We start from the raw sequence: 26,641 nt of genomic DNA on the forward strand, positions 1-26,641 counted from the left end.
GAGCACGCCGAACGCGTCCACCGTCAGGAAGTCAAAGAGCCCGGGGTGCTTCGCATCAAGGGCCTGCAATAAAATACAGTAGGTCAATTATTACGCTCGCGACTACTGCAAGAAGGGAGCAAGATACGCACCTGGTACTCGTTCAGATCGATGACTCCGTTGCGGTCCAGGTCGGCGTCCAGGAACGTGTTATCCACAATATGGACCAGCTGATCCTCCGACAACGAGATCTCCAGCTCTGTTTTACCCAACAAAGCACCCAAACAATGTCAGCAAAAGGACACCAACAAAACAGCCACCGGAAAGATACGCATCACGCACCGCTGCATTCCGCAAGACACGAGCGCAGGAGCTCCGTGGTCATTTTCTTGGTGATGAAGCCCGTGCCCTCCGGGTCCAGCAGATAGAAGGACAGCATGAGCTTCTGCTCGCGCGTGGCCTTCTGGCTCAGCAGCGACAAGCCCTTCATCAGGTCCTCGAACGTCACCTGCAAACACAAACAGTAGAGACAAGCTATAAGTATCCCTCCAACCCTGCGTTCCCCCTCCGTCCCAAGATCTTACGTGGCCCTTCTTGTCCATGTCGAAGATTGCGTAGAGGCGGTTGACGTAGAGGCTGGAGGTGTTGCCGTCGCCGCCCGCCAAGAAGCGGAAGAACTCGTCCTTAGGGATGACCACTGCGTCGTTCTCGTGCTGGCCCAGCACCGCCGCCAGGTGCTTGCGGATGGAAAGCATCTCGTGCTGCGAGAACACGGCGGACACGTCCACGTCCGCCAGCTTCGTCTCCAGCAGCGAGTGCGTCGGCGGCGCGGGAGGCGGCGCCGACACGGTGCGAGGCGCGGGGGCCGGAGTTGGAGCTGGGACAGGAGCAGGGGCAGGAGCCGGGGCCGACACGGGCGCGGGAGGAGCCGACAGAGTGGGCGCAGACACGGGCGCACTGCGCGGGGCGCTGGACGGCGGCGGCGACGGCGGCGAAGGCTTGGCCTGCTTGTTCCCCATGACTTGCTGCAACTAGAGAAGGTCTCGAAGTGAGCGCAGGATATTTTACCTGGTATTATATTGCTCTACAAATGTAGGAGTCAAAAGACAAAAACCCAAAACTGCTCTACAAGTGATAAGAGCACATGGCGCATAATCTGGAGAAAGTCGAAATGGTGGTGGTGCGGTCGAGTACGCGCGTGCAGGAGGAAGGCAAGGAGGCGGCGGTGGCCGTGCCCGGCGAAGTGGCCGAGGCCATCGCCATGGTTCAGAGCGACTCTCCGTTCGTGGCGGCCGAGGGCTTCTCCAAGCTCTCGCGCGCCACGTTCAACAACCGTGAGTTGGCGTACAGTATGAGAGTCAATTGAAAACCGACAACTAAATCGCTCTTCGTTCTTTGATGCAGCGGTCGGGAAGGAAGCGGCCGGTGAAGCGGGCGCCATTAAGGCCATCGTGGACGCCATGGAGCGCAACATCTCCAACGGAACCGTGCAGGAAGACGGCTGCCACGCGCTGCGCAATGTCGCATTCCACTGCTGTAAGCTGAAGTGAGGTCCTGGGAATGCATCGGAAGCTGGAGAGCTAACTGGCATGTTGTATCTCTGTGTTGCTGTTGCTTGTTTGCAGTGCCTAATCTAGTGCTGGTTCGGGAGCAAGGCGCGATCGCCGCTGTGCTCAAGGCGATGGAGACGCACCCGGAGAACGAAGCTCTGCAAGCCGAGGGCTGCTGGGCACTGCTGGTCTTCTGCTCCAACACGGGTGCGATGGCTGTTGTTGTTTTCTGGGTGAATGGAGCGACCACCTCAGCTCATTTGGTCTGATTGTTGTTGCATATTTGAGCAGACGAGAACGCCGCGGTGGCCAAACCCCATGCGTCGCTGGTGCAGAAGGCTGTCGCTGCGTACCCGTCCAACACCGACATCCAGAGCCGTGGACGCTTCCTGACGGTGCTCCTTGCCTGATCTGGTACTGTTCTCGCAGCACGGCCCAACCTCTAGGTGGAGACGCAGGAATGAAGGTGGATTCTGATATCGGCGTAGACGTAGAGCATATATTACTGTCTCTCTGCCTGTTTGCTGCAACAGCAGCAGAATCAATGGTAGGCCATGCATTATACTTATACTTGCTGCTTGAACGACCCGTAGCTCGCAGTGCCGTATCCCGTAGGCGTCTCGTAGAGGCCGTACTCCGGGTGCTTGTGGCGCTTGTGGATGTTCTCTAGCTCCACGATGCTAAGCACACTGGAGCCAAGTCCCAGCAGGCAGCCAGAGGCGAAGGGCACGACGCAGGCCTGGAACGAGAACAGCACCGAGAACGGGTCCATGAACTGCAGCGTCGACGACAGGAAGAAGCCGATCATCGCCATCATGTTCAAGCCTGCAACCAAGAAAAACACATCACAGTCAGCACAGGGTTCATATCAGCAAAAAAGGTTATGGATAGCGTGCAACGCACCAGTGACCCAGGTCTCGAGCGTTGTGAGGCGGCACGAGAACCACTGGTGGACGACCTCGACGTGCGCCAGGTAGGCGCTGAGCAGCAGCAGGAACGACCCGGCGAAGAAGGGCACCCAGTAGCCCACGATGAGGCTCAGCTCGTCGCGCTTGACGTCCACGACGCCAAAGTTGTCCGCGTCGGATCTCGCCCACACGTAGGCGCGCGCGAACACGTAGAGCATGGAGCCGAGCATGCCCAAGATGGCGGTCCAGAAGTCGATGCGGCTCGGGAAGAAGCCCACGTACTGGCGCTCCAGCACGGGCTGGGTGCCGTGGAAGTACTCCTCCAGCCAGATCTCGAGGTTGTGGCAGCAGTTGATGACTTCCAGGTACGTGATGGCGTGGTAGGCGAGGAAGAAGACGGCGGCGAGCAGCAGCGGCAGGTCCACGGACGAGTGCACCTGGTTGCCCGGCTCGCGGGCGGCCTTGTAGCCGCGCGCGCCGTGCGCCATGGCCTCGCCCGCGACGCCCGAGACGAAGAGCGTGAAGGCCACAATGGCGCAGAGGCTGGCCCAGAAGCTGAGCGAATAGACCTTCCAGGTGCGGCCGTGCCACGCGCGGTAGAGCGTGGTCATCATCTTGCGGTGCGCGCGCGAGGACCAGACGATGCGCTTCTGGTCCACGGTGTAGAAGTCCACGAGCGTGGGCGAGAAGGCGTCGACGCCGTAGTAGACCGAGTTGACGCTGTCGGGCGCGGGCACGATGAGCTCCTCGGAGGCCACGCGCGAGTAGGACGACGACACGGACGACGCCGTGGGGCTCGTGGCCGCGTAGCCGCCGTGCTGCAGCAGCGGCAGGTCCTTCTTGGCCACCATGGACGTGAGTGTAGCACGAAGAGAGCTGAGGCCTGAGAGGCGAATTCAAGACTAGGGCGAGGCTGCAGCTGGCGTACTGGCGGCTGGCTGTCGCTCGGTCTGTTTCGGGGCTGGGAAAATCTGGAAAAACTTTCCACTCGCGTTCCTGAATTAGAAGAGGAGGTCCTCGTATTTCTGGGCAAAGCTTGGCTGGCCGGGAAGTGGAGTTCGTTGAGCCGAGCGGAGCTGAGTCGCTTTGCGCTCCCTTCCTTCGAGGCGATGGACGTGCGCGCGAGCGGGAGAGATGCTAAGTGAGGGCCTCGGCGGCGCCAGCGGCAGCGGCTGGCCCCGAGACTATCGATCCGTGATAGATCTTGGGGCGTTGAAGCCGGCCCCATGCATAGACGGGTACGCCACTGGTTTTCAGTATGCCGCGTTTCGAATTTCGCGAGGGAAGCTCGCAAGTGATCCCCCCAGTGGGGGGCCCCACGCCAGGCAGACCTCGCGCTCGGAGCCCCGGGCTGGGTGCCAGCAAGCCCGCAGCGCCGGCAGTGCGGTGGCGCCGGCGCTGGCACGGCACCGGAGCTGATCCTCGGCGGAGCGGCGGCTGGCGAGGCTCGGGGTGCGCAGATAGGGGCGAAACAGCGCGCTCCGCTTCAAGCTGGGGCGGGCAAAGGAATTTTCTCGCGGATTCCGCTCGCTGCTGGCTGGGGCTCTGCTGCCTGCGGCTGTCGGGTCTACACTGCAAGCCCGGCTGCCTTTCACTTCCTGGCAGGCAAGACAAGGTGGCCTCCAGCAGCGACGCGTGCAGCTGGCGCGTGCTGCTTCATCTCGGAGCGGCCGGTCCTGGCCAGACGTTGCCGGGGTATTGCGTGCAGAGCAACCACATCCTGGCGTGGCGGCGTTACTGCGCTGGGTCTGGAGCGCCACAACCAGAACCCGCTCGGGCACCAGCGCTTCATCCTGGAGCCACGCCGGAGCGAGCCACGTAGCGGTGCAGCACCTACTTGTCTCGAGGGAGCTGCTGGGTCTCGCGTTGCAAGCCAAGGCCATGCAGGCGTCCAAGGGCAAGGCACGTCATGCAGCTGCGGCGCGGGTCACTTTCAGAAGGACGCCTGATTCCACCCAGACGCGCCGTGATTGGCTGCCCAAAGGTCGTTCGACAAAAAGTTCGAACGCGACCGTTCGCTGAACGATGCGCTACCAGCACATTTCGGGTTTCGTATCGGGCATAAAAGGGACGAAATATCACAATAGACTCCAGCGATCCAAAACTTTTTCGCGTCGAGCGTCCACCGATGGCGGCGAACCACCTGCTCGCGGCGCCGCCGGCCTTCGTGCTGCCCCTGTCCAGCGACGACGAAGGCGAGAGCGACGTCCTCGAGGTGGAAGGCGTCTACAGCTTCGGACAGGTGCGGCAGCCAGCCCCGCATTGCCGTTGGATTCCCATGCCAATTAACGTTTAATTGACGTCCAGAACACGTACGGAGAGCTGGCGCTGGGCGATACGACCGACCGCAGCGCGCCCATTCGGGTAGATCTGGGCAACAGCAACCACGGCAGACGTGTGGTGGATGTGGCCTGCGGGAACGAGCAGACTGCCATCCTATTCGGTGCGTCGGTAACCATGTACGTTGGTGGATTGGGCTGCATCTGATTGAAGCGTGCTCCATTGTGCAATTGGGTTAGAGGACGGAGACGTGTACACGTGCGGCTATAATGACAGGTAGAGTACTTCGATGTTTGCTGCTTTTGATGACCCATTTGGTTGCAATAAGGTAGTGCAACTGACCTCTGCTTTGGTTGTTTTCCGTGGTACTTGCAGTGGACAGTGTGCTATCGGCACAACGGAGCGAGTGCCGACACTGCGGTTTTCTCCGGGACTGAGCTCTAACCGCACAGTCCGGATTTTCTCGGGAAATGGCAGTGAGCACCTTGCAGCACTACATGGTAAGCGGTCTCTGTAGTGCTTAGAGGAATGTGTGTGGATATGCCTCTGACTTGTTGGGGTGGCTGTTGCTGTCCGCTAGCAAATGGCAACTTGTACACTGTTGGGTTCAACATGCGCGGACAATTGGGGCTAGGCTCGTCGACAACCGTGATGGAGGCGACACTGGTCGAAGAGCTGGCTGGCAAGCGCGTAGCTGACGTGGGCTGCAGCTACTTCCACACGGCAATTGTGATGGACAATGGCGACCTGTATGCCTGCGGCTGCAATGACTACGGCCAACTGGGCTTGGGTGACCACCGTAACGGTGAGCTCGTGCCTCGACCAGTAGAGTACTTCTTCCGACGCCCCGTCCTGGCAGTTGCCTGCGGCCAGCATTACACAATCGCTTCGCTCAGTACGTGATATCACCTTCTAGGTATGGGGCATACCAAATAATGGTGCAACGTGCTATTTGGTGCAGGGGACGGAGGTGTTGTTGCCTTTGGTAAGAATGATCATGGCCAGCTTGGGCTCGACAGTACGTCAGAGCCGGTATCACAGCCAACGCGGCTTGCCGCACCTCTAGATCGACTCGTGGTTCCGCAACTATCGTGCGGATACCACCACACCGCAGTTGTTACCGAAGACGGCGCTGTCTACACATTCGGTCGCAATGACTACGGCCAGCTTGGTCTCGGACACAAGATGCACATGGCACGCCCAGCGGTACATTAAAGTGTGACAGAATACCTAGTCTCCAGGTCGTGAAAATAATGTTTTGTGCTTGTTTGTTTGGAATGCTATTTAGCGGGTAGAAAGCTTGGCACGAATGCGAATCACTCAGGTGGCGTGTGGTTGCTACCACACTCTCGTACTCTCGGATGACGGGAAGGTGTTTCCATTTGGCCGTAACAACCATGGCCAGCTCGGGTTAGAGACGTCAGTTGACTGCTTGAGTCCACAACTCATATCAACTCTACGAAACAAAACCGTCACCAAGGTACGCGTCTCGAAAGAAAACACTGTAGCCTACATATTATTGATTAATGGCGTCGATTCTTGTGCATCTAGGTCGCTGCTGGGTTTTACCATTCCGTGTGTTTAGTTGGTCCGACTGAAGGCGAGACTCCACCAGCACAAGGATCAGGAACACTGAATGGAGACCTGCGCAAGATGCTAAACAACTCAACTCGGAGTGACGTGACTTTTGTGGTGGAGGGCCGTCCACTCTTCGCTCACAGCTGTATCTTGGTAGCTCGTTGTGAGCCGCTTGAAAAGATGCTGGATGGCCGAATGAAGGACGGCTCGTTATCGGAAATTATAATTCCGGAATACTCGGTGAGTGGGGTGTGATTGTTGTCGTGATAAACCGTGGAACTTACTTATCAATCCTGCTCTTTGATGTTGCGGTAGTATGATGTCTTCGCAGCTCTAATGGAATTTCTCTACACGGACCAAGTCGCTGCGCTTTCACTACCAGACGTGACTGCAGGTACGAGTTAGTTCGTTTCCTTGACCGCAAATTGCACGCTTATTCTTTTGTTGCTGAACAGACTTCGCGCTGGAGCTGCATGCGCTGGCTGATCAATACTTGGTCACAAGGCTTCGAAGGTACGAGTCGCTTCCTCAACACTTTGGAGTTCTCGCAGTTGATAGTGAATTTCTGTCGTTTGTGTATTATGGCAGCACGTGCGAGAGCGCATTGCTACAAATTTTATCTGTGGAAAACGTCGTCATCATCATGGAGGTTTGTACAGCTAGCTCGTCGATGCCATCTTGAGTTCCTTGCGCGATATCCTTATGTACTCCGATGCTCTGTGGTGTGCAGTCGGCCCATTTCCGCAGCGCGTACACGCTGAAGAAACGTTGTTTGAGCTTTGTATTGGACCACTTTGCCCGAGTGATCGCAACCCAGGTGCGACGGCCTTCTTCCTTTCAATATCTGTCTCCTACCTCATTGACTTATGTGGGTTTGCGTATCTGTAGGCTTTCGTCGGGCTTCCTCAGGAATTACTTCAAGAGGTGTTGCTCATGGCATCTCAACAGGGGGTATCCATCCCTAATCAAGCCAACACTGGTGGTGGAGCTTGCAGTGAGTACCTCCGTGAACGTTAGCGCCATGACGTTCATCAAAAGTGTCATTGCAAGCAACCGGGATTTAAGCGGGCGCAATACTACTACTATAAAACAACCAGCCCTAACTTTCTTATCACTAGCGGAGCATCACGGTCGCTGCGCTCATGTTGCTTTAGGGGTCGACCCCCAAAACTATGCTGACCACAGAGTTTTGGACGACGTCCCCACTTGAGGAATTTGAGTACAAAGCCGCTTGCAAAATCTAGCGCTTTATTTCCCCTTTCACGCTCCCCGATATGCTGGCTATTTTGCAAACAACATACCATTCATACGTTGTTATTTACGGTAGACTGATACACCTGACTTGTGGTTCGAATGCCAGTACACTTGTATTTTACTTATGTAATAGCAGAATGTGCACACTCGCACAACGAAAAGTGAATAAGGGGTTAACTTTCGATGTTTCAATTTCGTGGTGTGTTCATTTTCAGAGTGAAAATACGAGCGAATTATTCCAGTAACCTTTCGCGATCCATGTTGAAATTCTTCCTCCAGATGTCATCTGCACCCAGCCGCAATGGCCAATGTTGCTGCCGCGACTATGGCATGCACGGCTGTTCAAAACTGTTAGTCTGCACGCGTAGGTAGATAACCTCATGCACGTTGAGCGCAATAAGGAAACATATATAATGAACGATAACTAGCTCAAAATAATGTAGTTGAGCCTGATATCGTACCATCACACATGCATGTAGGGTATCAAAGCAGAGCTGCGACGCCCGAGATCGACCCAACAGAACTGTAATTGAGTGGGCTAATGTATTTGCTTAGTCGAACATCTTTTCATGAGCAACGCAATGAATGAATTAACGCAGACTGGAAAGGAGCAAATAATCGGCGCCTATAGCGTGCAGGAAGGACTTGGAGCTGTCTGATCTCTTCAAAGCGAAGTAGCAGGCGAGCTCGAACGGGCCAAAAGAGAGCCATTATTGCTACCAAGAAGCACCGACACGGACTCCGGCTCGTACACCCCAGCTCATCGTCCAGCTCGTCATCCGCGCATAGCCTTCAATGTAATTTAGAGAATTGCTGCTCGACAGTACCCGGTCATCAGCATGCAAAGCTGCTTGCTACTTGGCGTAGCGTTGGCGCTTCCTTGAGGCTCTGCTTGTTGATGCTTGGACTCTCTGTTGTGCGCTGGTCAAGCGATCCCGAAGGGCCGCAGACTTCTTGCCAACATGACAGCATAAGGTTTGAAAGGCAAATAGGCTTAATAAAGGGTCCTAATCGGGTCCAAATAAGGGTAAAATGTCACGTTTAAGTCTATTTCTGATGTCCTCCATACTAACGGTCGAATTTGCTGTTTCATAACTTCGACCCGCTGGTTTTATAGCATCTAAAGATAGTGACGTCGGTTCAGCTCAGAAAAATCCGTGCCGATACCACCTACCGATAAGCATATAAATGTTGTTTAACCGAGGTATTTTTTTCATTTTTTAATCCCCGTGTGAGCGATTCTAAATTGTGACCCTAACCCATTCGCAGAATTAATGTAAAAAATAAAGCGGAGTGTATATAAGAGACGTAAAAACTCCATAAAACGGAGTCTCATGATTAGGGGGGACTTCGCCCCCAAAAAGAGTGCAAACGCTGCTCTATTCTCTGTGATCAACTCATTTCTGTGAGCATACTAACCGGCGTTTCGAGGTACGCCTTCCACTGATTCGAGAAGCGAGCCATCGTCGCTCCGTCGATCACACGGTGGTCACCACTCCAGGACACATTCATTAGGCGCACGGGCTCGACGTTGCCCTCTGCGTCGTATCGTGGAAGCTTCTGGATCTGGCCAATGGCTCCGATAGCCACTTGAGGAACCATGAGGACGGGGCTCATGTACGTGCCGCCAATACTGCCGATGTTGGAGATCCTGCACAGCGCATATTGATACAGATTAGCAACAGACGACTAAATAAATAGCAAAGATGGAAATACGTACGAGAATGTTCCTCCGGTGAGGTCGGCGGGGGCGAGCTTTCCTGCAACTGCGAGCTGCTGAAGACGGTTAAGGTCCTCCGCAATCTCCATGATGCTCTTCGTCTGCACGTTCTTGACGTTCGGTACGATCAGGCCCGTGGGCGTGTCCATGGCGACCGAAATGTTGTGAGCCGCGACAAGTGTCAGCTCCGTCTCGGTATCGTTCACAGTGGCATTGAGCATGGGGTAGTGCTTGAGCGCCAGGGACGCAGCCTTGATGATGAAAGGCATAAACGATAGCTTCACACCGCGCGACTCCGCGAGCGGCTTCAACTCCTTCCGGAGATCGTACAGCGCATCCATTCGGATCTATCGTACAAACTTCAGTTAGCACCTTGAAATAACTCCAGAAAGATACTCGAAGCTCACCTCATCCGCGTAGCCAAAATGAGGGACCTGCAGTGCCGCATTCATCGACTTGGCCATCATCTTCTGGATAGCTGCATTCAGGACAATCACAAATTGTCAGCACGGGACACCCAATCCAACACGCCATAAGCAGCATAACAACTTACGCGTCAGCGGCACCACTGTGTCTTGCTGCAAGTACACCGCATTCGACCCGTCGACAGCAGGAGGAGGAGTAGTAGCCGCAGCCTTCTGGCCGCCAGACGTCGCAGGTTTCGACGGCTGGGCAGCCAGCACTCTGATGTACTCCAGCAGGTCTCCCTTGAGGATGCGACCTTGCGGGCCCGTGCCCTCCACATCGTGCAGGTCAATGTTGTGCTCCTTGGCCAGTCGCCGCACCGACGGTGACGTCAAAAACTTCTCGTCGCTGTCAAGTCTACGAGGTGCGATCGGAATCCTCGAGGCGACGGGCGTCGAGGCCTGCACGGGCGTGGGGGTTGGCGCCACAGGAGCCGGCGCCGGAACAGGAGTAGGAGTAGGAGCAGCAGCCACGGGCGTGGGGGCGGCGCGCGGGATGGGGGACGCCTTCTTCTTGCCGCCGCCCTGCACCGTGGCGGCCGTGGCCTCGTCCACGTCGATGTCGATGAGCGTGGAGCCGACCTTGGCCATGTCGCCCACCTCGTAGTGCACCTTGGTGACGACGCCGTCGTAGCGGCTGGTGATCTCCACCGTGGCCTTGTCGCTCTGCACCTCGCACACGTTCTGGAACTGCTTGACTTCGTCGCCGCTCTTGACGAACCACTGCAGCACCTCCACCTCGGCGATGCCCTCGCCGATGTCCGCGAGCTTGAACGGGATCTCGGGGAACGCAGTGACGGCGCCGGCGTGGAAGCCGCGGCGGGTGGCGGCCAGGCGCTGGCCCAGACGACGCGCGCGCAGCAGCGAGGAGCGCATGGTGACGATTCGATCGTGCGTTGGTTCGGTTGGGGCTCAAATTGGGGAATGGGACTGCAACCTGCAAGCGACGCCTTGGTTGTTGCAGTGCCTCGAATAGAGCGCCTCCGTGACGTCGCCGGTGATTAGGGCTGCTGTTCCAAACCAGAGGCAGAGGATCGGGAGGGGCGACGTGCTCAGTTAATCTCATCACTTGACACCACGTTGAAGCGGGCCCGTGTCATCTTCGAGCTGTACATGCACTACAACATCCTTCCAGTGCTGCGTGGGTCCACAGCCTTTAGCTTGGTGTCATTGAGCCGCTCATTTCCCCTTTCCCCCGCCAAGACCGAAGCTCCCCTCCCTCCTCTGTCCAGTGATACAAAAGTTCTGGTCATGACGCTCTCCGTTCAAGACGACGCGCTCTTCCTGGGCCTGGACTGCTCCACGCAGAGCATGTCGGCTGTGGTCGTGGACGCGCGCGGCCACGTGGCGTTCGAGAGCTCCTTCCGCTTCGACGAGCGCTTCCCGCAGTACGGCACGGACAACGGCGTGCTGCGTCCCAAGGAGAACGAGGTGGTGATCCCCTCGCTCATGTTCGTCGAGTCGCTGGACGCCATCCTGGAAGACCTGGCCAAGAGCCCGGTGGACGTGAGCAAGATCAAGAGCGTCAGTGGCAGCGCGCAGCAGCATGCCTCCGTCTACTGGAGCAAGGGCTTCTCGCTGGGTGCGTGCTTGGATGCCGCCGCCGAGTCTGGTGCCGCCTCGATGGTGGAGGCCATGGAGAAGCAGCAGCAGCCTGCATTCTGTCTACCGGACGGTCCCAGTTGGATGGACAGCTCCACGACGCAATACTGCTCTGAGCTGGAGGCCGCCGTGGGTGGAGCTGACCGCGTCGCTGAGATAAGTGGCTCTCGAGCGTACGAACGCTTCACGGGCAACCAGATCGCCAAGCGGATCCACGAGGACCCCGAGTTCCTGGAGAAATGCGGCCGCATCGCCCTGGTATCGTCGATGCTGACTTCGCTGCTGTGTGGTGACTACACCCCCATCGACGACAGTGATGGATCGGGCATGAACCTCCTCGACGTGCGCGAGAGGGTGTGGTCTCCTGAGCTGGTGAAGGCCACCGCCAAGTATAGCAGCTCTACGGACGCCCCCGAGAAGCTCAAGACGGCTCTGGGTTCGGAAGTTTCGCGCGCGTACTCCTCTGTTGGAGCTATCCACGCCTACTTCCAGAAGAAATATGGTTTTGCTGCTGACTGCAAGGTGATCCCGTTCTCCGGTGACAACCCGTGCACTCTCGCGGGCATTGGTCTCTCTCAGCCCGGTGATGTGGGTGTCTCGCTGGGGACGTCCAGCACACTCTTTGCGGTTGTGCCAACGGAGGCCGCGCGCTTCTCGGGACAAGAAGGCCACTTCTTCTGCAACCCGATCGACCCGGACACTGTCATGGCCATGATCTGCTTCAAGAACGGCTCGCTCACGCGCCAAGAAGTCCGCGACCGCCGCGCTGGTGCGTCGTGGGAGAAGTTCGAGGAGCTGATGCACGTCACCAAGGCGGGCAACGGAGGCACCACGGCGTTTTACTACCAAGACCCGGAAATCACGCCCTCGACTCTCAAGGCTGGAGTTGTCGGCTTCGATGCCAGCAGTGCTCGCACCGACATCTCGCTGGCCCCGCCTGAAGTGGAGGTGCGTGCGGTCGTGGAGAGCCAATTCCTGTCGCTGCGTCTGCACGCCGAACGACTTGGAGTGAACAAGCCGCAGCGTCTGATTGTGGTCGGCGGAGCCTCCGCGAACAAGTGCATGCTGCAAGTGCTCGCGAACGTCTTCAACGCCCCCGTGTACCGCCTCACCTGCGCGTCCAACTCGGCTGCGCTGGGTGGCGCCTTCCGGGCCCGTCACGGGTACGCCTGTGCCAGCAATGCCTCTGGTTACGTGCCGTTCGACGTGGCCGACAGTCTCGACTTCTCGCTGAGCGCCACGCCCATCGACCAGGACGCCAAGACGTACACGGCCGAGCTCCCGCGCTTCGAAAGCCTCGAGAACCAGGCCGTCAGCCTGCTCAGCTAGGCAGGCAACTGCTGTGTGTAGCTCCTGTCCAGGGAGCTCTTTATCTTTCTTCGCACTGCGATTCATGTGCAGCTCTAGCGTATCAACCAAACTAACCAAATGCAACTTTGCCGTCGTCAGATGATCGTCATCACCAAGGCAAACGGCAACGTGGTGGGTCATCCCTCCTCTGCCTCGAATAGTGCGCCGCGTGACGTCGCCTCAGAACTCCCAAACCCTGTCAAACCGCATTGAAGTTGGCGACAAAGCCAAGCGAAACCGGTACTGAACCGGTGCTAGAAATGCGCAATGTCTTGACTTCATTAAGCAAAATGCGATGCGCATTTTTTCACGTACATCATCAAAACATTTACCGTGATGCAGACGAAAAGCCGTGAGCAAAAACGGGGCGGACTTGGACACCTGGATTGGAGAGCTCTCCAAGCTCAAGGTCAAGCTCAAGGTGGCGCTTTGGCAGTCCCTGAATAGCCCCGCTCCGTGCAAGTGCAAGCGCTGCCTGAACTCGATGCCAATGTCCCTGCTGACCCCGTCCCGCCGTGCCCTGACGCGCCGCCTCCTGCGCTGCGCCCCGCTGGCCCGCGCGCTGCACGCCGCCCCGCCGCTCGCCCAGGCGCAAGAGGAGGAGGACGACGCGCTGCCCGTGCTCGAAACGGCGCAGATGAACATGTTCACGGCCATCAACGACGCCATGCGCGTGGCCATGGAGACGGACCCCTCCGCCGTGCTCTTCGGCGAGGACGTGGCCTTCGGCGGCGTGTTCCGCTGCTCCGTGGACCTGCGCGAGAAGTTCGGCAGCGACCGCGTCTTCAACTCGCCGCTGTGCGAGCAGGCCATCGCGGGCTTCGCCATCGGCTACGCGTCCACGGGGCGCACGGCCATCGCCGAGATCCAGTTCGCCGACTACATCTTCCCGGCCTTCGACCAGATCGTGAACGAGGCCGCCAAGTTCCGCTACCGCTCGGGCAACGAGTTCAACTGCGGCAAACTCACCTTCCGAGCCCCGTACGGAGCGGTGGGCCACGGAGGCCACTACCACTCGCAGTCGCCCGAAGCGTACTTCGCGCACACGCCCGGACTCAAGGTGGTGGTGCCACGCAACCCTGCGGCGGCCAAGGGCTTGCTGCTGGCGTCGATTCGGGACCCGAACCCGGTGCTCTTCCTGGAGCCCAAGGCGCTGTACCGCGCATCAGTCGGAGAGGTGCGTTGCATGTTTTTGGACAATGAGTGCATGGTGATAACTGCTAACAGTTGCTGGTGTGCTTGCTGTAGGTGCCGGTGGGAGATTATGTGCAGAACTTGAGTGAGGCCGAGATCGTGCGGCGAGGCACCGACGTCACTGTAGTTGGCTGGGGCGCGCAAATGCGGGTGCTTGAAGAGGCCTGCTCGTATGCTGAGGATGTGGGCATCAGCTGCGAGCTCATTGACTTGCAGACCATTTTCCCCTGGGACGCTGACACTATCGAGCACTCGGTGCGCAAGACCGGCCGGCTAGTCATCAGCCACGAAGCTCCGGTATGTTGCTGCAAAAGTAATTTTCTTGCTGGTTTGGCGTTGATGCTGACGACATTTTTTTTCTATTGCTTTCAGAAATCCGGTGGTTTCGCCGCCGAAATCTCGTCTAGTATGCAGGAGCGGTGCTTCCTGAGTTTGGAGGCTCCCATCCAGCGCGTGTGTGGCTATGACACACCGTTCCCGCTGGCGTATGAGTCGGTGAGTTCCCCCTCCATAGCTTTAGTTTATCGTTTCCAAGTATCTTTCGCTCACAATTTCTATCCTTTTGTTTTTTATCAGCACTATCTTCCGGATGCACTGCGCAACTTCGAGGCGATCAAGAAAGTGGTGAACTACTAGGCCGTCCATCCATCTCGGATCATACACTCAATACTTCCAACGTTCGTCATGTGTACCATCAAACTTGAATTTTAGTTCGCATACTGCTTCTGAACCTTTTGCGCCTCTGGCTGCAGTAGACTCTCATAGTACTGGCAAAATAGTTGCGTCTGCGTGAACTCGTCCAAATAATCCTCGTACATGCTGTTGCGCACCTCCTTGGCCACTTCTTCCTGCAACCGGTCATAGAAACTCTGTCCTCCTGGAGAAGATAACAAAAGTGATCAGCCAGATATTAAACACCTTCATGCGCTTGGCGCCTACCTGAAATCGAAGCCGCCAAGTCCTGCGAAGAAATGTCGAAGCCCATATCACGTAGGAAAATCTCCGCCTCCTGCATCGTCAGCGTAATGATCGTGTCTTGCTCGTCGGAGAGCTCGTACCATGGTTTCCCCGTGGGACGCAGAGCGCAAAATCGTTCCTTCGCTTTCCGAAGGAGGCGGCACAGTTCTACACCATTCGGGATGGAAGTGGGACCCAAATGCCTCGTCACAGCTGGCACCGCGATGCGATCTCTGTCGATGTCGTAAAAGCACACATCGGACCATTCCGAGGTTTCGTTGAGCGAGTGGCATCCAGCGAGGAACGGCACGGGGGAATGGAGGAAGTCCAGTAGCCCTGATGGCAATAACGGGATGTATGTCGATTGCCACTGGAACGGAGCGAGCAGAAGCAAAAGTGCCGTGCAGACCGCAGATACTTTGGCGGGGCTGTCACCCATGATCACAACCTGCTTCTCCAGCAGCAAGTAGGCCATAATTTCCACCACTTTGTCCGGCGTCAGGAATCGTAACACGACACCAATCGCCCATCGATCCGAATGGCGCTTCGGAAACTGGTAACTAAAGTCGTACGATGGAAATCGAGTGGTCGACCAATGCCCAGGATCGCTGATCTTGAATCGACGTGCTCGATGTAAAATCTACAATAGATAGTGACAAGCAAGTTACGGGTTAGTAGGTGATTGAGCGGCCTACGATGGTATGTAAGAAAAGGAACGCACGTCGATAGAAGAGGCTGATAAGCACCGCCGGTACTTCGATCGTTTGGTCGGAGATTTTGGTGCTGTCGAGGAGTGAGGTCTTCGAAAACGCAAACGCATTGGTCTATTTCCTTTTTCAAGCAGTGTCATCGTTTGCTCGAAGGTCATTGATGCTGCAAGAATCAAGAAGCAGCAAGTTAAAAAGGGGTTCCGAATCAAGGATACAAGCAACTCCGCACCTGTCGCGATACTGTCGACTGCTTCCAAAATGTCGCCAACGATAACCCGATCATATTCCTTTGGTCGAGTAGCGTCAATGCTCTTCACCATGGGTTTATCCATAATCCACGCGTTAGTCCCGTTGTAGTTGCCGATGTCGTCGGTGCTGAGACTTTTCCGAAGCTGGCTTGGGCGTCTTCTCGTCTCATTATTCGCCTGAGTGTCTTCTTTTTTGCTCAGGCTAATGTTCGTATCCTCGCTTAGTACCGCACGTTGCTCAGCTGAAGACACGTTCAGTTTTGAAGCAATTGAAGCCAGGTTGGGTTGATCGGTCGTCTCCACATCATTTGGTCGATCTCGTAAGCGCGGATTTTCTTCGTGATAAATCGTGAATTCCATTGCGAGATCCAGCAACGGCCTTAAGACAATTTCAAATTGCTCGTCTTCGCTGGCTTCAGCCCCTGGTTCGTTGGTTGACATTTTCTGCTGTTCTGTTTCGTTTTCAATGATCGCCCGTAGTACCTAAACCATCATTTACACCAGATTAGATATGCGCTTGACAGCAAAATAGAGAAATCATGCCCCAGAAGAGAATCTTACCGCAAAATGGAAGCGGTAGAACGGGAATTTGCTGGTGAAGCAGTAGCATACAGGTGCCATTTTGCTCGTCATGGCCGACCGATTCCCTTTGCTAGATGGTGACGAGGAGTTCCCACTAAGCCAGCTGGGAGTCCAGCTCGAACGAGGGCTCTTCGGTGCTGCGACGCTACTGGATGCGCTTTCTGTCGTTGTTACATCCTTCATCACTGCAACACAAAATCCATACAGCACTTCGCCCTTCGCACCGGTAAGACGAAAAGTATAGCCACTGGTTTCAGGGGCCTCCTTGATATGCTTCTGGAGGGGCTCGATCTCGGTGAACCACTTGGACACTGCTACGCCTCGGATAGACGCCGCTTGCTCGGGGGTACACATCATCAGAGGTACACCACGTGGAAAACAAAAGTCGGCGACGGATTCATCAGGAGGGTCATTAATTCGCTGTCATAGCAACAGAAACACAAAGTCAATGAGAAAGCATCAGAAAATATCACGGCCGATAGTACCCACGTACGTTCGGGTAGTCAAAGAGTAGTTTAGGTTTCCAGTAGCCAGCGAGCCCAGACGGTTGATGCTGTCGTTCCGTCTCGCTGAGAGCCATGCCCGTAACGAAAAACCGTTCGAAGATGTGCTCCTTCTTGAGGTGCATGGAAAACATGATTGAACGCGCCACATTCTGCAGCTTGTGCGGGTGGGCTCGCGCGTGCCAAATATCGCGCGATGACGGCTTAGCATACATGATGCGGTACATGAGGTGTTGCTGCTGTGAGTGGTCACCGTCGACTCCGTTCTTCCCGTCCATCATTCGCTGCGACGATCCACCAACCGCCTCCAGTGCAGAACCTGTAGTTGACGACCGGTTCACTCTTCCCGGGGCTCCTACAGCATTAAGATGATACATGAGCGACTGCCGGTCTCGCAGCTCCAGTGCAATCGACGGGTTGAACGGTTCGCTTCGGTCACTGGTTCGAGTCGGGCGGCGTATCGTCTCCGGCTTGGCATCTTCTCCTTCTGTCACAACTTCCGACTCATTTCTCGTCGCATCCACAAGTGGCGGCGGCGTGCCCGGAGCTTGGCCGCAACTGTCGTCACTGTCATCTTCACTGGAATCGTCATCAAAGTCGAAAGACGACAGCGTCGGACTCAACAGATTGGCCGTGTGGTCTGGACTACTGCTTACAATTGGCAAGGAGAGCTCAAACCAACGTCAAAACACTGACTTAACCCCCTCCTTATAGCATTGCAACCTCACCTGAAGAAGGACGAGGTTCTCTCCACCGTTGCAGCGCCGGTTGGGTCGCCGTCTCCGTTTGGGAGTCGCTCGGCGCGCACTACGAGGTCCAGAAGGTCCCTAGCCGTCTTCTGCCGACGCCGCTTCTCCACCAGGTACTTCTCCTTCCACTTCTGCGCCTCGTACTGCGCCAGCACCAGCTCGTTCTACCTCAAACAGCAGCAGCGAGTCAGCACAGAAACACACAAAATATAAGGAGGGGAAGAGCGGTCGTCTCTGAGCGGGCTAAGCGCCGTAGAGGCTGTTGCGTGGGGGTCACACAGCCCTGTAGAGTCTGCGGAAGTGGACGCACCTGCAGCTGCTCGAACTTCTCCTGCCACGCGTGGGCGGCGGCGCTCTCCGCGCTGAAGCCAGAGCTCATCGATGGGGACTCGTCGGCGGCTGTGCAAGACGATTTTATTTGGTGATTTGTATGGACTCAGATTTCCAATAAAATACAGTTGAAGAGCATACTTGCGCTCTTAGAGACGGGTGCACTTCAACTTCAACGTTGTTCCCTCTTTTTTTTTCATTGACCCGACACGGCAACAACAGCGCTACGGCAGCTCAGCTACCCGGTTCCAACAAATAAATCACGCGGACTGCTGGTGGCCGCCCTCCTTCCTACCAATACTTAATAATCAAAATCATCATCGGCTCGACGCCGCATGCACGCTACATAATGGCACAGCTGGACTGCTCGGCATCCTCCATTTCAGTATCCTGGTCAGCAGGAGCCGTCGCGCCACCAGCTTTCAGACTCTTTTCCATCTGCAAATTAGCAAAGACAACGAGGTAAGCACAATAATCAAAACGACATGAACCGAGAGAATACACTTGACGTACCAGGTCTTGGGTGAAAAGGAAGGAGCTGCCCACGGAGAACTTGTCGCCGTTGTCATACTGCATCAGGTACATGTCGTTGTCCAGCTGCTTGAGCACCACACCGCGGACAAACTGCGTGCAGCTTTCGCCCACGGTAATCTTCGAGTATAGGATCGATCCCACGGAAAACTCGTGGCGCTGTTTGCGCGGCTCAGGTACTTCAGGAAACGTAGAGGGCACTCTGGTCTCGTTGCTCGCGGTTGCCGCAGCATTAGCCCAGCTATTCGAGCCCGGCTGCGTCGCTGGCTCGCTGCTAGGCTCGCTTGGTGCCTTGGGGGAACTGGAGCTACTCTTGACCTCATTTGGCGCGACAATCGCCGAAATCGCCGTCCTGTACGGCGTGACCGCTTCAATGTGGCTGTTTGTGAATGCTGGCACCGTAAATGCCGGGATGACCTGCTCGTCCATGTTATTTGTCACCGTAACAAACACCGGAGATGAGGACTGTTGGAGGGGCTCGACCGCCACGACGCCCCCTGCCGCTAGCTCAATAGTTGTGACAAACTTCTTCATAACATCCCGCATCGACCCGCTCAGCTCCAACCATAACGCCTTGAACTCGCGAATCAGTACAAGGCGCACCGACTCAGGTAGCACCGACTGCTTGTCCTCCCATAACTGCTGCTGACCCTCTGCAATCTCCATGATCACTTGCGTGGAGCTCTGCGTCACGCCAATGAATTCGCGAATACGACGCTCAATGTCGCCCTTCTTGATTGGTGCAGAGTCGCCAAAATACTCGTTGTGGGCTGCGAGCGCCTTCTCCTGTTCTTGCAATTCCTCCTTGGCCTTGGACTGTTGGATCGAGTGGAATTCGTAGTAGCGGCAAAGCGCACGCGCCAGCATCGGGATAAACGTTTCCAACGCCGCTGTCGCGCGGGCCATCGAAGCCGTGCGCGCTTCCTGATACGACTTGCAGGAGTTCTTCAGTGCTTCTTCACGTCGCTCACGAACCTTTCGGAACAGAATGCTCAAGTTCTTGTGAAAAGCCAACGCATGATTGGCAACCTGCAACGCCTGCGCCGACTTCTTCACGCGCTGTTCACTCTCACTACGAGATGTCCAGAGTGCCTGCACCTCGACGTCGTCTCGCTTCCAGACTTCAACCACAGACTGGAGGCTCGCCGAAGCTTCTGTCTCCCCTTCAGCGATGAGTTCTTCATGGCGCTTCTTTACAAACACTAGAATTTGCTTCGATCGAGTTTCCTTCGTCTGCTTGGCTTCTACCAACGTCCCCTCCGCTTCCTTCACGTCACGAATGCTCTTGTCCGACAACGCAGCAAGCTTCTGGTGTAGCGTCTCAAGTGCGCCCTCCACTTCCGTGCTGTCTTTGCTGTTCCTCTCATTTGTCTGGTTGAACCAGTTCAGCCGATCCATGTACGCCTTGCAGGCCGATGACAGACACTCGATGGCACTCTTCGCAGCATTGGCGCGTGCATAAGCACTCAGCTCAGCCATCTGGGTTTCTGTTTGCACCAAAGCTGCAACCTCTTCGTCTTTCTTCGACAACACCTCATCTTTCGGCGAGCACGCCACCGAGTCAGTCGCATTGGCTACATTTGGAGGCAAGCTGGCCGCAACCTCAACGGTCAGCACTGCACCCCTCGTCCGAATATCCTGCGCGTCCTGCGTGCCAACATCCTTCACCCAGGTGGCCAAAGCGTCCACTGTCAAGTTGAGATGCATGACCAGCTCCAGCGTATCAGAGACCTGCAGAGTTGTCCACACGTCATTCGCCCAGTCCGGGTTGCGCAGCGGCTGGAGACCAGCCACACGATCTTCCACGGTCTGCAGCAGCAACTGCTGCGCTCTGGCACAGTCCGCACCAGTGGGGGCCATCTCCGAGTCCTGCTGGGTGTCCAGCGTCGCGTCCTTATCGTGTGTGTGCGTCTCCTCTTCTCCCTCGCTCTTCTCCTCTGCGTCCATGAGCGCAAAGCTGTTGTGCTCCTTGCGCCTCTTGCTGGGCGTCACATTCGCGTCCACCGACGACGCGCTCATGCGCCGCTTCTCGCGCTCGCGCTCCGGGGTCCCCATGCTGCTGGTTGTGGCTGGCGGCGCCGACGCTGGGATCGAAATGGCGCGTTGGTGGCGGCGGCTCACCTTGAGGTATTGGTAGGCGTCTTCCGTGCGGTTGTCGCAGGCGTGCAGCGCTCCCACCAGCTCCTGACTCGTCAGCGGCGGCTCGAATTCGTACATGGCGAGCACGCGCAGCTGCTCCAGCTCGCGCAGACTCGGCGCGTCTTGGCGAGGCTTCTCCCAGTACGAGTCGTACGTGGTGCCTGTTCCCATGATTCTCGCACCCCAAGAAAAGAGCGAATGGGGTCCAGTGGGAATATTTGCATTTGAAAAGCTCACAAAGTGTGAGAGGAAGAGAGAAAAATGACGGTAGTGATTACAAAAATGACGCAAAGTGACCTATCGTTAGTATGCGGCTTCCTCCTCCCCCGCGTCGTCTTCTTTCTCGAGCTGATGGGAAATGACTGCTGCCACGCCCCACTTGTCGTCGAGCGGATCTTTCTCGAGCTGTAGGATGGTGTACTGACCCAACCGTAATGAACCTGATACCATCGAGTCAATTAACTTCAGTCACTTAAGTCTCCGCTCGCTCATACCCAGCCAGTTGCACCATAGACGCACCTGGATAGATCAACGGAAGCTGCGCGTGCGGGTGCTGGTCGCTGCCACCGATAATTTCAATCGCCCGAGGCTCCTCTGGCTTGTTGGACTGCAGCATCGGCAGCAAACCGGCGAAGAAGGAGCTCTCCACCACGGGCAGTCGGGTCTTGACCGCCGAGTCGCGCAGCACCAGCACCATGTCACGATCCTGCATGGGGTTTTTGCCGTCGTTCACCAATCTGTCAGCAAGCAACAGCAGCAGCAGCGGAACTGGTTTTAGTCAACTCTTCATCCATCACGCCAAGTACATGAGTCAGCGTTACTTGAAATATCGCGCTTCGCCCATGACAGCCACGCCTTCAACGAGCTGGTCCTCTCGGCAGTACACATTGGACGAGTACTGGGTCAGCGACGGCGCCGACGCGACGATGCTGCGCGTCGTGGGCGGGTCGTTCTGCTCCACCGTAAGCAACACACACAAGCACAGCCACCCATCAGCTCCTGGGATTGATCCACGCAACCAGACAGCGCGCGCACGTCGTCCGGGATGTATAGCACGCGGCAGATGATCATCTCGAGACGCGAGATGAGCGCCATCATGTCTCCTTCGGCGGCCGCCACGGCCTCGAGCGCCTCGTAGTCGTGCTGCCCGCGCTTGGCCACCAGGCCGCCGGTCACGAGCACGGCATCCACGTCGCAGTCCTCGGAGCTCACGATCTCCTCGCAGAGCTGGTTCACGCGCGCGGTCTGTCCCTCGAGGTCGCTCAGCAGCAGCAGCTTGAGCTTGGTGGGCATGGTCATCGTCCAGAGCAATTGGGATCAGCTCGGCGAATTTGATGGTGTGTACCATCATAATGGTACACACCATAGAGATAGCTTGGCCAACGTCGAGTCGAAGTGAGCCTGAGTATTAATACTCAGGCTCAGCCTTGGCGCTGCCAGCCACGGGCGCGTGCGCCGAACGGAAGCCGGATTAACCCGCGCTAGTTCTTGATGAGCTGCACATGTTACTGCGCCGCCTATCGACCAACAGAAACCAGCGCCAAGTTCTCGCCAACTGTTGGGCCAACGCAGCGCACCGGAGCGTTTCACGGGCGAAACCAATCGGTGACCGCCACTATCAGCTATCAACTTAGTCAAAACGGCTGCTCCATCGCATTGCCGACGCCCGTGACCAAAAGAAACCAACTCCAACACCAACACCTTTCAGCATAGCAACAGCTTCAACGTGCTGTTGTAACGTTTTGCTGTGTGAAGCGACGGCGGTACAACGATTCACTTGGTTTTCGTATGGTGCGAATCATGAAAACTCGTCCCAGTTCGTTCTTTTTCACATAAATCGTGTCACAAATTTCATAAAAACGTTCTATTTTCCCCTTTTGCGTGTCGTTCGACCGTTAGTTTCGGCTTCGCCATGCGATGGGGAGAGCAGAACCGGGAAGGGGCACAGCGTCCCCCACGCTCCATTCCTCCATTTCACGCGTCCGCGCGCGAGCTCCTTCGCTTCCGGTTCCTGCACCACTGGCCATGAACGCCGCGCAGTACCTGCTGGACCGCATGCGCACGTGCAAGGCGCTGCACGAGATCGGCGACAAGAAGGCGCGCGGCTGCTTCCAGTCCGTGGGCAGCGCCACGCACTCGTTCCACGGCGACGACGCAGTCGGCTTCGGCCCGGGCTACATGGTGGTGGCGGACGGCGTGTCCGGCACCATGAAGGCGTCCGGCGTGCTGGCCAGGATGCTGGTGGCCGAGACGCTCACGCACCTGGCCAAGCTGCGCAAGCGCTCGAGGGAGGAGCCGCCCTGCGCCGAGGACTTCAGCCAGAGCATGCAGGCGGCCATCAAGAGCGCGCGCAAGATGGCCAAGCGCAAGGGGAGACTCGACTCGACGATCTCGGCTGTTTATTTCGACGAGGTCTCGCGCCAGATGTTCGTCTACACGATCGGCGACTGCAAGTGCGTCGTGTTCCGCGGCGACGCGCTCGTGTTCGAGAGCGACTCCATCATCTACGACTTTAACGTGCCGGCCGTGGTGTCCAGCAACCAGTCTATCAACTACGCGGCGGAGGTGCAGATCCAGGTATTTGAGTATGAAGAGGGTGACGTGTGTCTGCTCTTCTCGGACGGCGTGCACGACAATATATACGTTGACGACATTGTGTCGTGCGTCGCGTCGGCTTCGACGTCGCCGTCGTCTCGATCGAAGGGCGGCGCGGCGGAGGAGATCGCCCGCAGGACAGTGCAGCGCGCCAAGGACACCTTCGCGTGCAGCTCGCAGTACATCCCATTCGCCGTTTCAGCCGCGGGCTTCTGCCGCGAGGCGTTGGCCGAGCTCGAGAACAGCAAAACCGTCGACGCGGAGGAGTTCGAGCGGTTCCGACAGAAGTGCGAAGCCATCCCATCTCTAGAAATCCAGCGCGCCGCCTTCACCAAAGAGCGGCGCGTGCGCCAGCTAGCGTTCTACAGCGCGTCCAACCTGCTCGCCTTCGCACACAAGAAGCAGGGCAAGCGTGACGACATCTCCGTGTGTGCAGCAGTTCTCGCGTGACTATGCTCCATTGGCAGGCATCATTCTCCTTTTACCACGCAGTATGGTACGAAATCCCCCAACAACGACACTCCGTGTGGGGACTACCTTCGCCGCATACAGACAGAAACCAAACCATAGTATATGACTATTAAACTAGTAACACAGATATATTAGCCACAGTACAATTGGTCTCAGGTGCTTCATCGGTGCTTGTAGCTATGCGATCATTCTAAGGAGTCATCGGTGAAGTAAGCCAGCCACTTGGTAGACGAAAAGTGAGTCAATGCCTTTGACTCTTAAGGTGGTGACAAGCACGTACAAAGTGCGAACTTATCAGTCATAGTGCGAACTTACTGCTGTCCAGTGATGGAAGCTGGCAGTGCGTCATTCAGCAAGTTTTCGAGACCATGGGCAAGCGATCGCGCAACGGACGAGGCGGAGGCCGCGGTGGCGGCCGCGGCAGCAAGAAGCCGCGCGCCGATGGCAAGGCGGAGGACTGGCGCGCCGACAAGTTCGCAGACTGGGTGTACGAGAACGAGAACTTCGACGCGTACTACAAGGCGCAGAACATCATGGCGGACGCGGACTGGGCCGCGTTCAAGAAGGCACTGGCCACGCCGCTGCCCACGACCTTCCGCATCAACAGCTCGTGCCCGTTCGCTGACCGGTGAGTTCATCAGTGTATATTGCAGTGGAATTTCGAGTGTGGGGGCTCGTTTTGAGTGATTTTGGTGCTTTGGTGCAGTATCCGCGAGCACATTGAGCAGGACTTCAAGTTCGACGGCCTGGTGGTGGACGATGAGCCCGTGGAGCCCATCAGCCCCATGCCCTGGTACCCGGACAACCGCGGCTTCACGTGGTCGGTGGAGCGTCGTCGTGTGCGCAAGCTGCCGATCCTCAAGGAGTTCCAGTCGTGGCTCGTGGAGCTCTCCAACAGCGGCAGCATCACGCGTCAGGAGGCTGTGAGCATGATCCCGCCTCTTGTGCTGGGCGTGGAGTCGCACCACAAGGTGCTGGACATGTGCGCTGCCCCCGGCTCCAAAACGTCGCAGTTGCTCGAGTCGCTGCACTCGAAGGAGTTCGAGACGGGCAAGACCCCCACTGGTGTGGTGGTGGCGAACGATGTGGACCTCAAGCGCGCCTACATGCTGGTGCACCAGTCCAAGCGCATCAGCTCGCCGGCCCTGCTTGTCACCTGCCACGAGGCTCAGAACATCCCGTTCCTTGGCGAGGACGGCACGGAGCGTGACGGTGTTTTTGACCGTATCCTGTGTGACGCGCCGTGCAGTGGTGATGGCACTCTGCGTAAGAACCCGCTCATCTGGAAGAACTGGAGCGCCAAGAACGGTATCGCGCTGCACCCGCTTCAGCTGCAGATTGCCAAGCGTGGCGCCGCCTTGCTCAAGGTTGGTGGCAACATGTGCTACTCGACGTGCACGTTCAACCCGCTGGAGAACGAGGCGGTGGTGGCCGATCTTCTGCGTTGGGGTAAGGGCTCGCTGGAGTTGGTGGACGTGTCGAACACGCTGCCGCTGTTGAAGCGCCGTCCTGGTATCAACACCTGGAAGGTGATGGATTCGAAGCTCACGGAGTTTGCGTCGTACGAGGACTACGTTGCCCAGGACGAAAAGGAGAAGACCAAAGACAAGATCCGTGCTACTATGTTCCCGCCTACGGCTGAGGAAGCGGAGAATCTGCACCTGGAGCGTTGCATGCGCTGCCTGCCTCAGGACGAGAACACGGGCGGATTTTTCATCTGTCTGCTGAAGAAGGTGGCGCCGACCCCGGATGAGAAGGAAGAGGCTACTGAAGTTAAGGCTGATGATGTGCCGATGAAGTCCGAAGAGACCGCGGAACAGAAGGAGGAAACGGCACCGTCGAGCGATGCTGCGGATGTTGACACCAAGGTTGACGCGGAGGCTCAGAAGTCTGCGTCTGACGAGGCCAGTGCTGAGGAGGCTAAGCCGCGTAAGAACCGTCGCGACGACCGCCGTAACAAGAAGGGCGAGGTGTACGTGGCGTTTGGAGCCGACAACTGGACCAACGTTCGCGAGTACTACGACATTGCCCCTGAGTTCTCGGCATCGCAGCTGATCACGCGTTCGGAGGACGCAAAGTCCGTCACGTTTGTGACCGAGAGCATTACGATGGCGTTGCTCGAGGAAATGAAGCGCAAGAAGCTCAAGGTTGTGTACGCCGGACTCAAGATGTTTGAGCGCAACGAGACTACCGAGGGCGGCAAGGTGTACCGTGTGTGCCAGGCCGGTCTGCCGCACATTCTGCCGTTCATGAACAAGCGCAAGGCGAAGGTGTCGACGAAGGACTTCCAGATGATGCTGGAGCGACTTGGTGATCTGCTGGACTTCGACGAGTTCGAGCCGGCCACTCGCCAGTATTTCCAGGACGCTCCGATTGGTAGCGTCGTGTGCATGCTTGACCGTCCGGGCCAGACCAACGTCGAGTACGTTGCCCTACTTGCATTGGCCAGTGTCTGGTTGCTTGAAGCAAATGTCTGCTAAACTAACTATTTTGTGTTTGCTGGTTCTACAGGTCGAAGGTGATGAACCTGGTGGTGTGGCGTGGCCGTAACTCGGTTAATGTGATGGCAGCCAAGGCGGACGTGGCCGTGCTTTTGGGAACGATGAAGGAGATGAAGATCTACGATCCGGCAGTGCAGGAAGCAGTGTTGGAAGCCAAGAAGGTTAAGGACGCGGAGCGTGCCACTCGGGACGAGCAGCAGCAAGAAGGCGACAAGCCGGAGGAGAGCGACAAGAAGGCGGAGGAGGCCGACGCTACCCCCGCCGTTTAGAGTCATGTGCTAGCAAGGAATCCTTTTCTCTTTGATAGACAACTGCTGCTCTAACAGTTTGGCAGTGTACGTGTCCGATTTGCACAGAAGCGTTTCAGAAAAGTATCTGCTAATCTTGGGGGCCTTGTCAAGGTGAGCAGGAATAGCAAGCAAGCACGATCGTGCCTTGCCCTCCTC

General features: G+C 56.8%; 8 protein-coding genes across 8 annotated transcripts; 5 read left to right on the plus strand and 3 right to left on the minus strand.

The window, feature by feature from the left end:
- Window positions 1-51: 51 nt before the first annotated feature.
- On the minus strand, window positions 52-2,476 carry PHYSODRAFT_354832 (hypothetical protein; the record flags this gene model as incomplete). Its single annotated transcript, XM_009531285.1, has 4 exons — window positions 564-2,476; window positions 322-487; window positions 132-238; window positions 52-63 (listed from the first exon to the last, which is right to left on the minus strand). Coding segments are annotated over exons 1-4 (720 nt in total), but the record flags the coding sequence as incomplete, so codon positions are not given.
- A 2,089-nt stretch (window positions 2,477-4,565) lies between these two features.
- Window positions 4,566-7,312, plus strand: PHYSODRAFT_315997 (hypothetical protein; the record flags this gene model as incomplete). Its single annotated transcript, XM_009531286.1, has 13 exons — window positions 4,566-4,679; window positions 4,745-4,880; window positions 4,957-4,993; window positions 5,093-5,217; window positions 5,298-5,612; window positions 5,679-5,923; window positions 6,006-6,197; window positions 6,269-6,535; window positions 6,611-6,689; window positions 6,751-6,808; window positions 6,884-6,944; window positions 7,026-7,112; window positions 7,184-7,312. The coding sequence occupies 13 exons, from the start codon at window positions 4,566-4,568 to the stop codon at window positions 7,310-7,312; spliced, it is 1,845 nt and encodes a 614-aa protein (XP_009529581.1).
- A 1,629-nt stretch (window positions 7,313-8,941) lies between these two features.
- Window positions 8,942-10,609, minus strand: PHYSODRAFT_334040 (hypothetical protein; the record flags this gene model as incomplete). The annotated part of the gene is made up of 4 exons (XM_009531287.1): window positions 8,942-9,200; window positions 9,270-9,616; window positions 9,677-9,747; window positions 9,823-10,609. The coding sequence occupies 4 exons, from the start codon at window positions 10,607-10,609 to the stop codon at window positions 8,942-8,944; spliced, it is 1,464 nt and encodes a 487-aa protein (XP_009529582.1).
- Window positions 10,610-10,984: 375 nt separating this feature from the next.
- Window positions 10,985-12,664, plus strand: PHYSODRAFT_315999 (hypothetical protein; the record flags this gene model as incomplete). The annotated part of the gene is made up of 1 exon (XM_009531288.1): window positions 10,985-12,664. The coding sequence occupies one exon, from the start codon at window positions 10,985-10,987 to the stop codon at window positions 12,662-12,664; it is 1,680 nt and encodes a 559-aa protein (XP_009529583.1).
- A 658-nt stretch (window positions 12,665-13,322) lies between these two features.
- PHYSODRAFT_561567 (hypothetical protein) lies at window positions 13,323-14,515 on the plus strand (the record flags this gene model as incomplete). Its single annotated transcript, XM_009531289.1, has 4 exons — window positions 13,323-13,862; window positions 13,934-14,176; window positions 14,252-14,374; window positions 14,456-14,515. The coding sequence occupies 4 exons, from the start codon at window positions 13,323-13,325 to the stop codon at window positions 14,513-14,515; spliced, it is 966 nt and encodes a 321-aa protein (XP_009529584.1).
- Window positions 14,516-14,789: 274 nt separating this feature from the next.
- PHYSODRAFT_508656 (hypothetical protein) lies at window positions 14,790-21,921 on the minus strand (the record flags this gene model as incomplete). Its single annotated transcript, XM_009531290.1, has 12 exons — window positions 14,790-15,476; window positions 15,558-15,709; window positions 15,776-16,277; window positions 16,356-16,796; window positions 16,870-17,527; window positions 17,746-17,792; window positions 17,939-18,002; window positions 18,323-18,396; window positions 18,472-20,789; window positions 21,148-21,365; window positions 21,450-21,580; window positions 21,664-21,921. 12 exons carry the CDS (start codon window positions 21,919-21,921, stop codon window positions 14,790-14,792), a joined length of 5,550 nt encoding a protein of 1,849 aa, XP_009529585.1.
- A 732-nt stretch (window positions 21,922-22,653) lies between these two features.
- Window positions 22,654-23,673, plus strand: PHYSODRAFT_334045 (hypothetical protein; the record flags this gene model as incomplete). Its single annotated transcript, XM_009531291.1, has 1 exon — window positions 22,654-23,673. One exon carries the CDS (start codon window positions 22,654-22,656, stop codon window positions 23,671-23,673), a length of 1,020 nt encoding a protein of 339 aa, XP_009529586.1.
- Window positions 23,674-24,062: 389 nt separating this feature from the next.
- PHYSODRAFT_447412 (hypothetical protein) lies at window positions 24,063-26,132 on the plus strand (the record flags this gene model as incomplete). Its single annotated transcript, XM_009531292.1, has 3 exons — window positions 24,063-24,322; window positions 24,401-25,466; window positions 25,584-26,132. Coding segments are annotated over 3 exons (1,875 nt in total), but the record flags the coding sequence as incomplete, so codon positions are not given.
- Window positions 26,133-26,641: the final 509 nt, after the last annotated feature.

Source organism: Phytophthora sojae (genome assembly GCF_000149755.1).
Source record: "Phytophthora sojae unplaced genomic scaffold PHYSOscaffold_5, whole genome shotgun sequence".
NCBI classification, from domain to species: domain Eukaryota; phylum Oomycota; class Peronosporomycetes; order Peronosporales; family Peronosporaceae; genus Phytophthora; species Phytophthora sojae.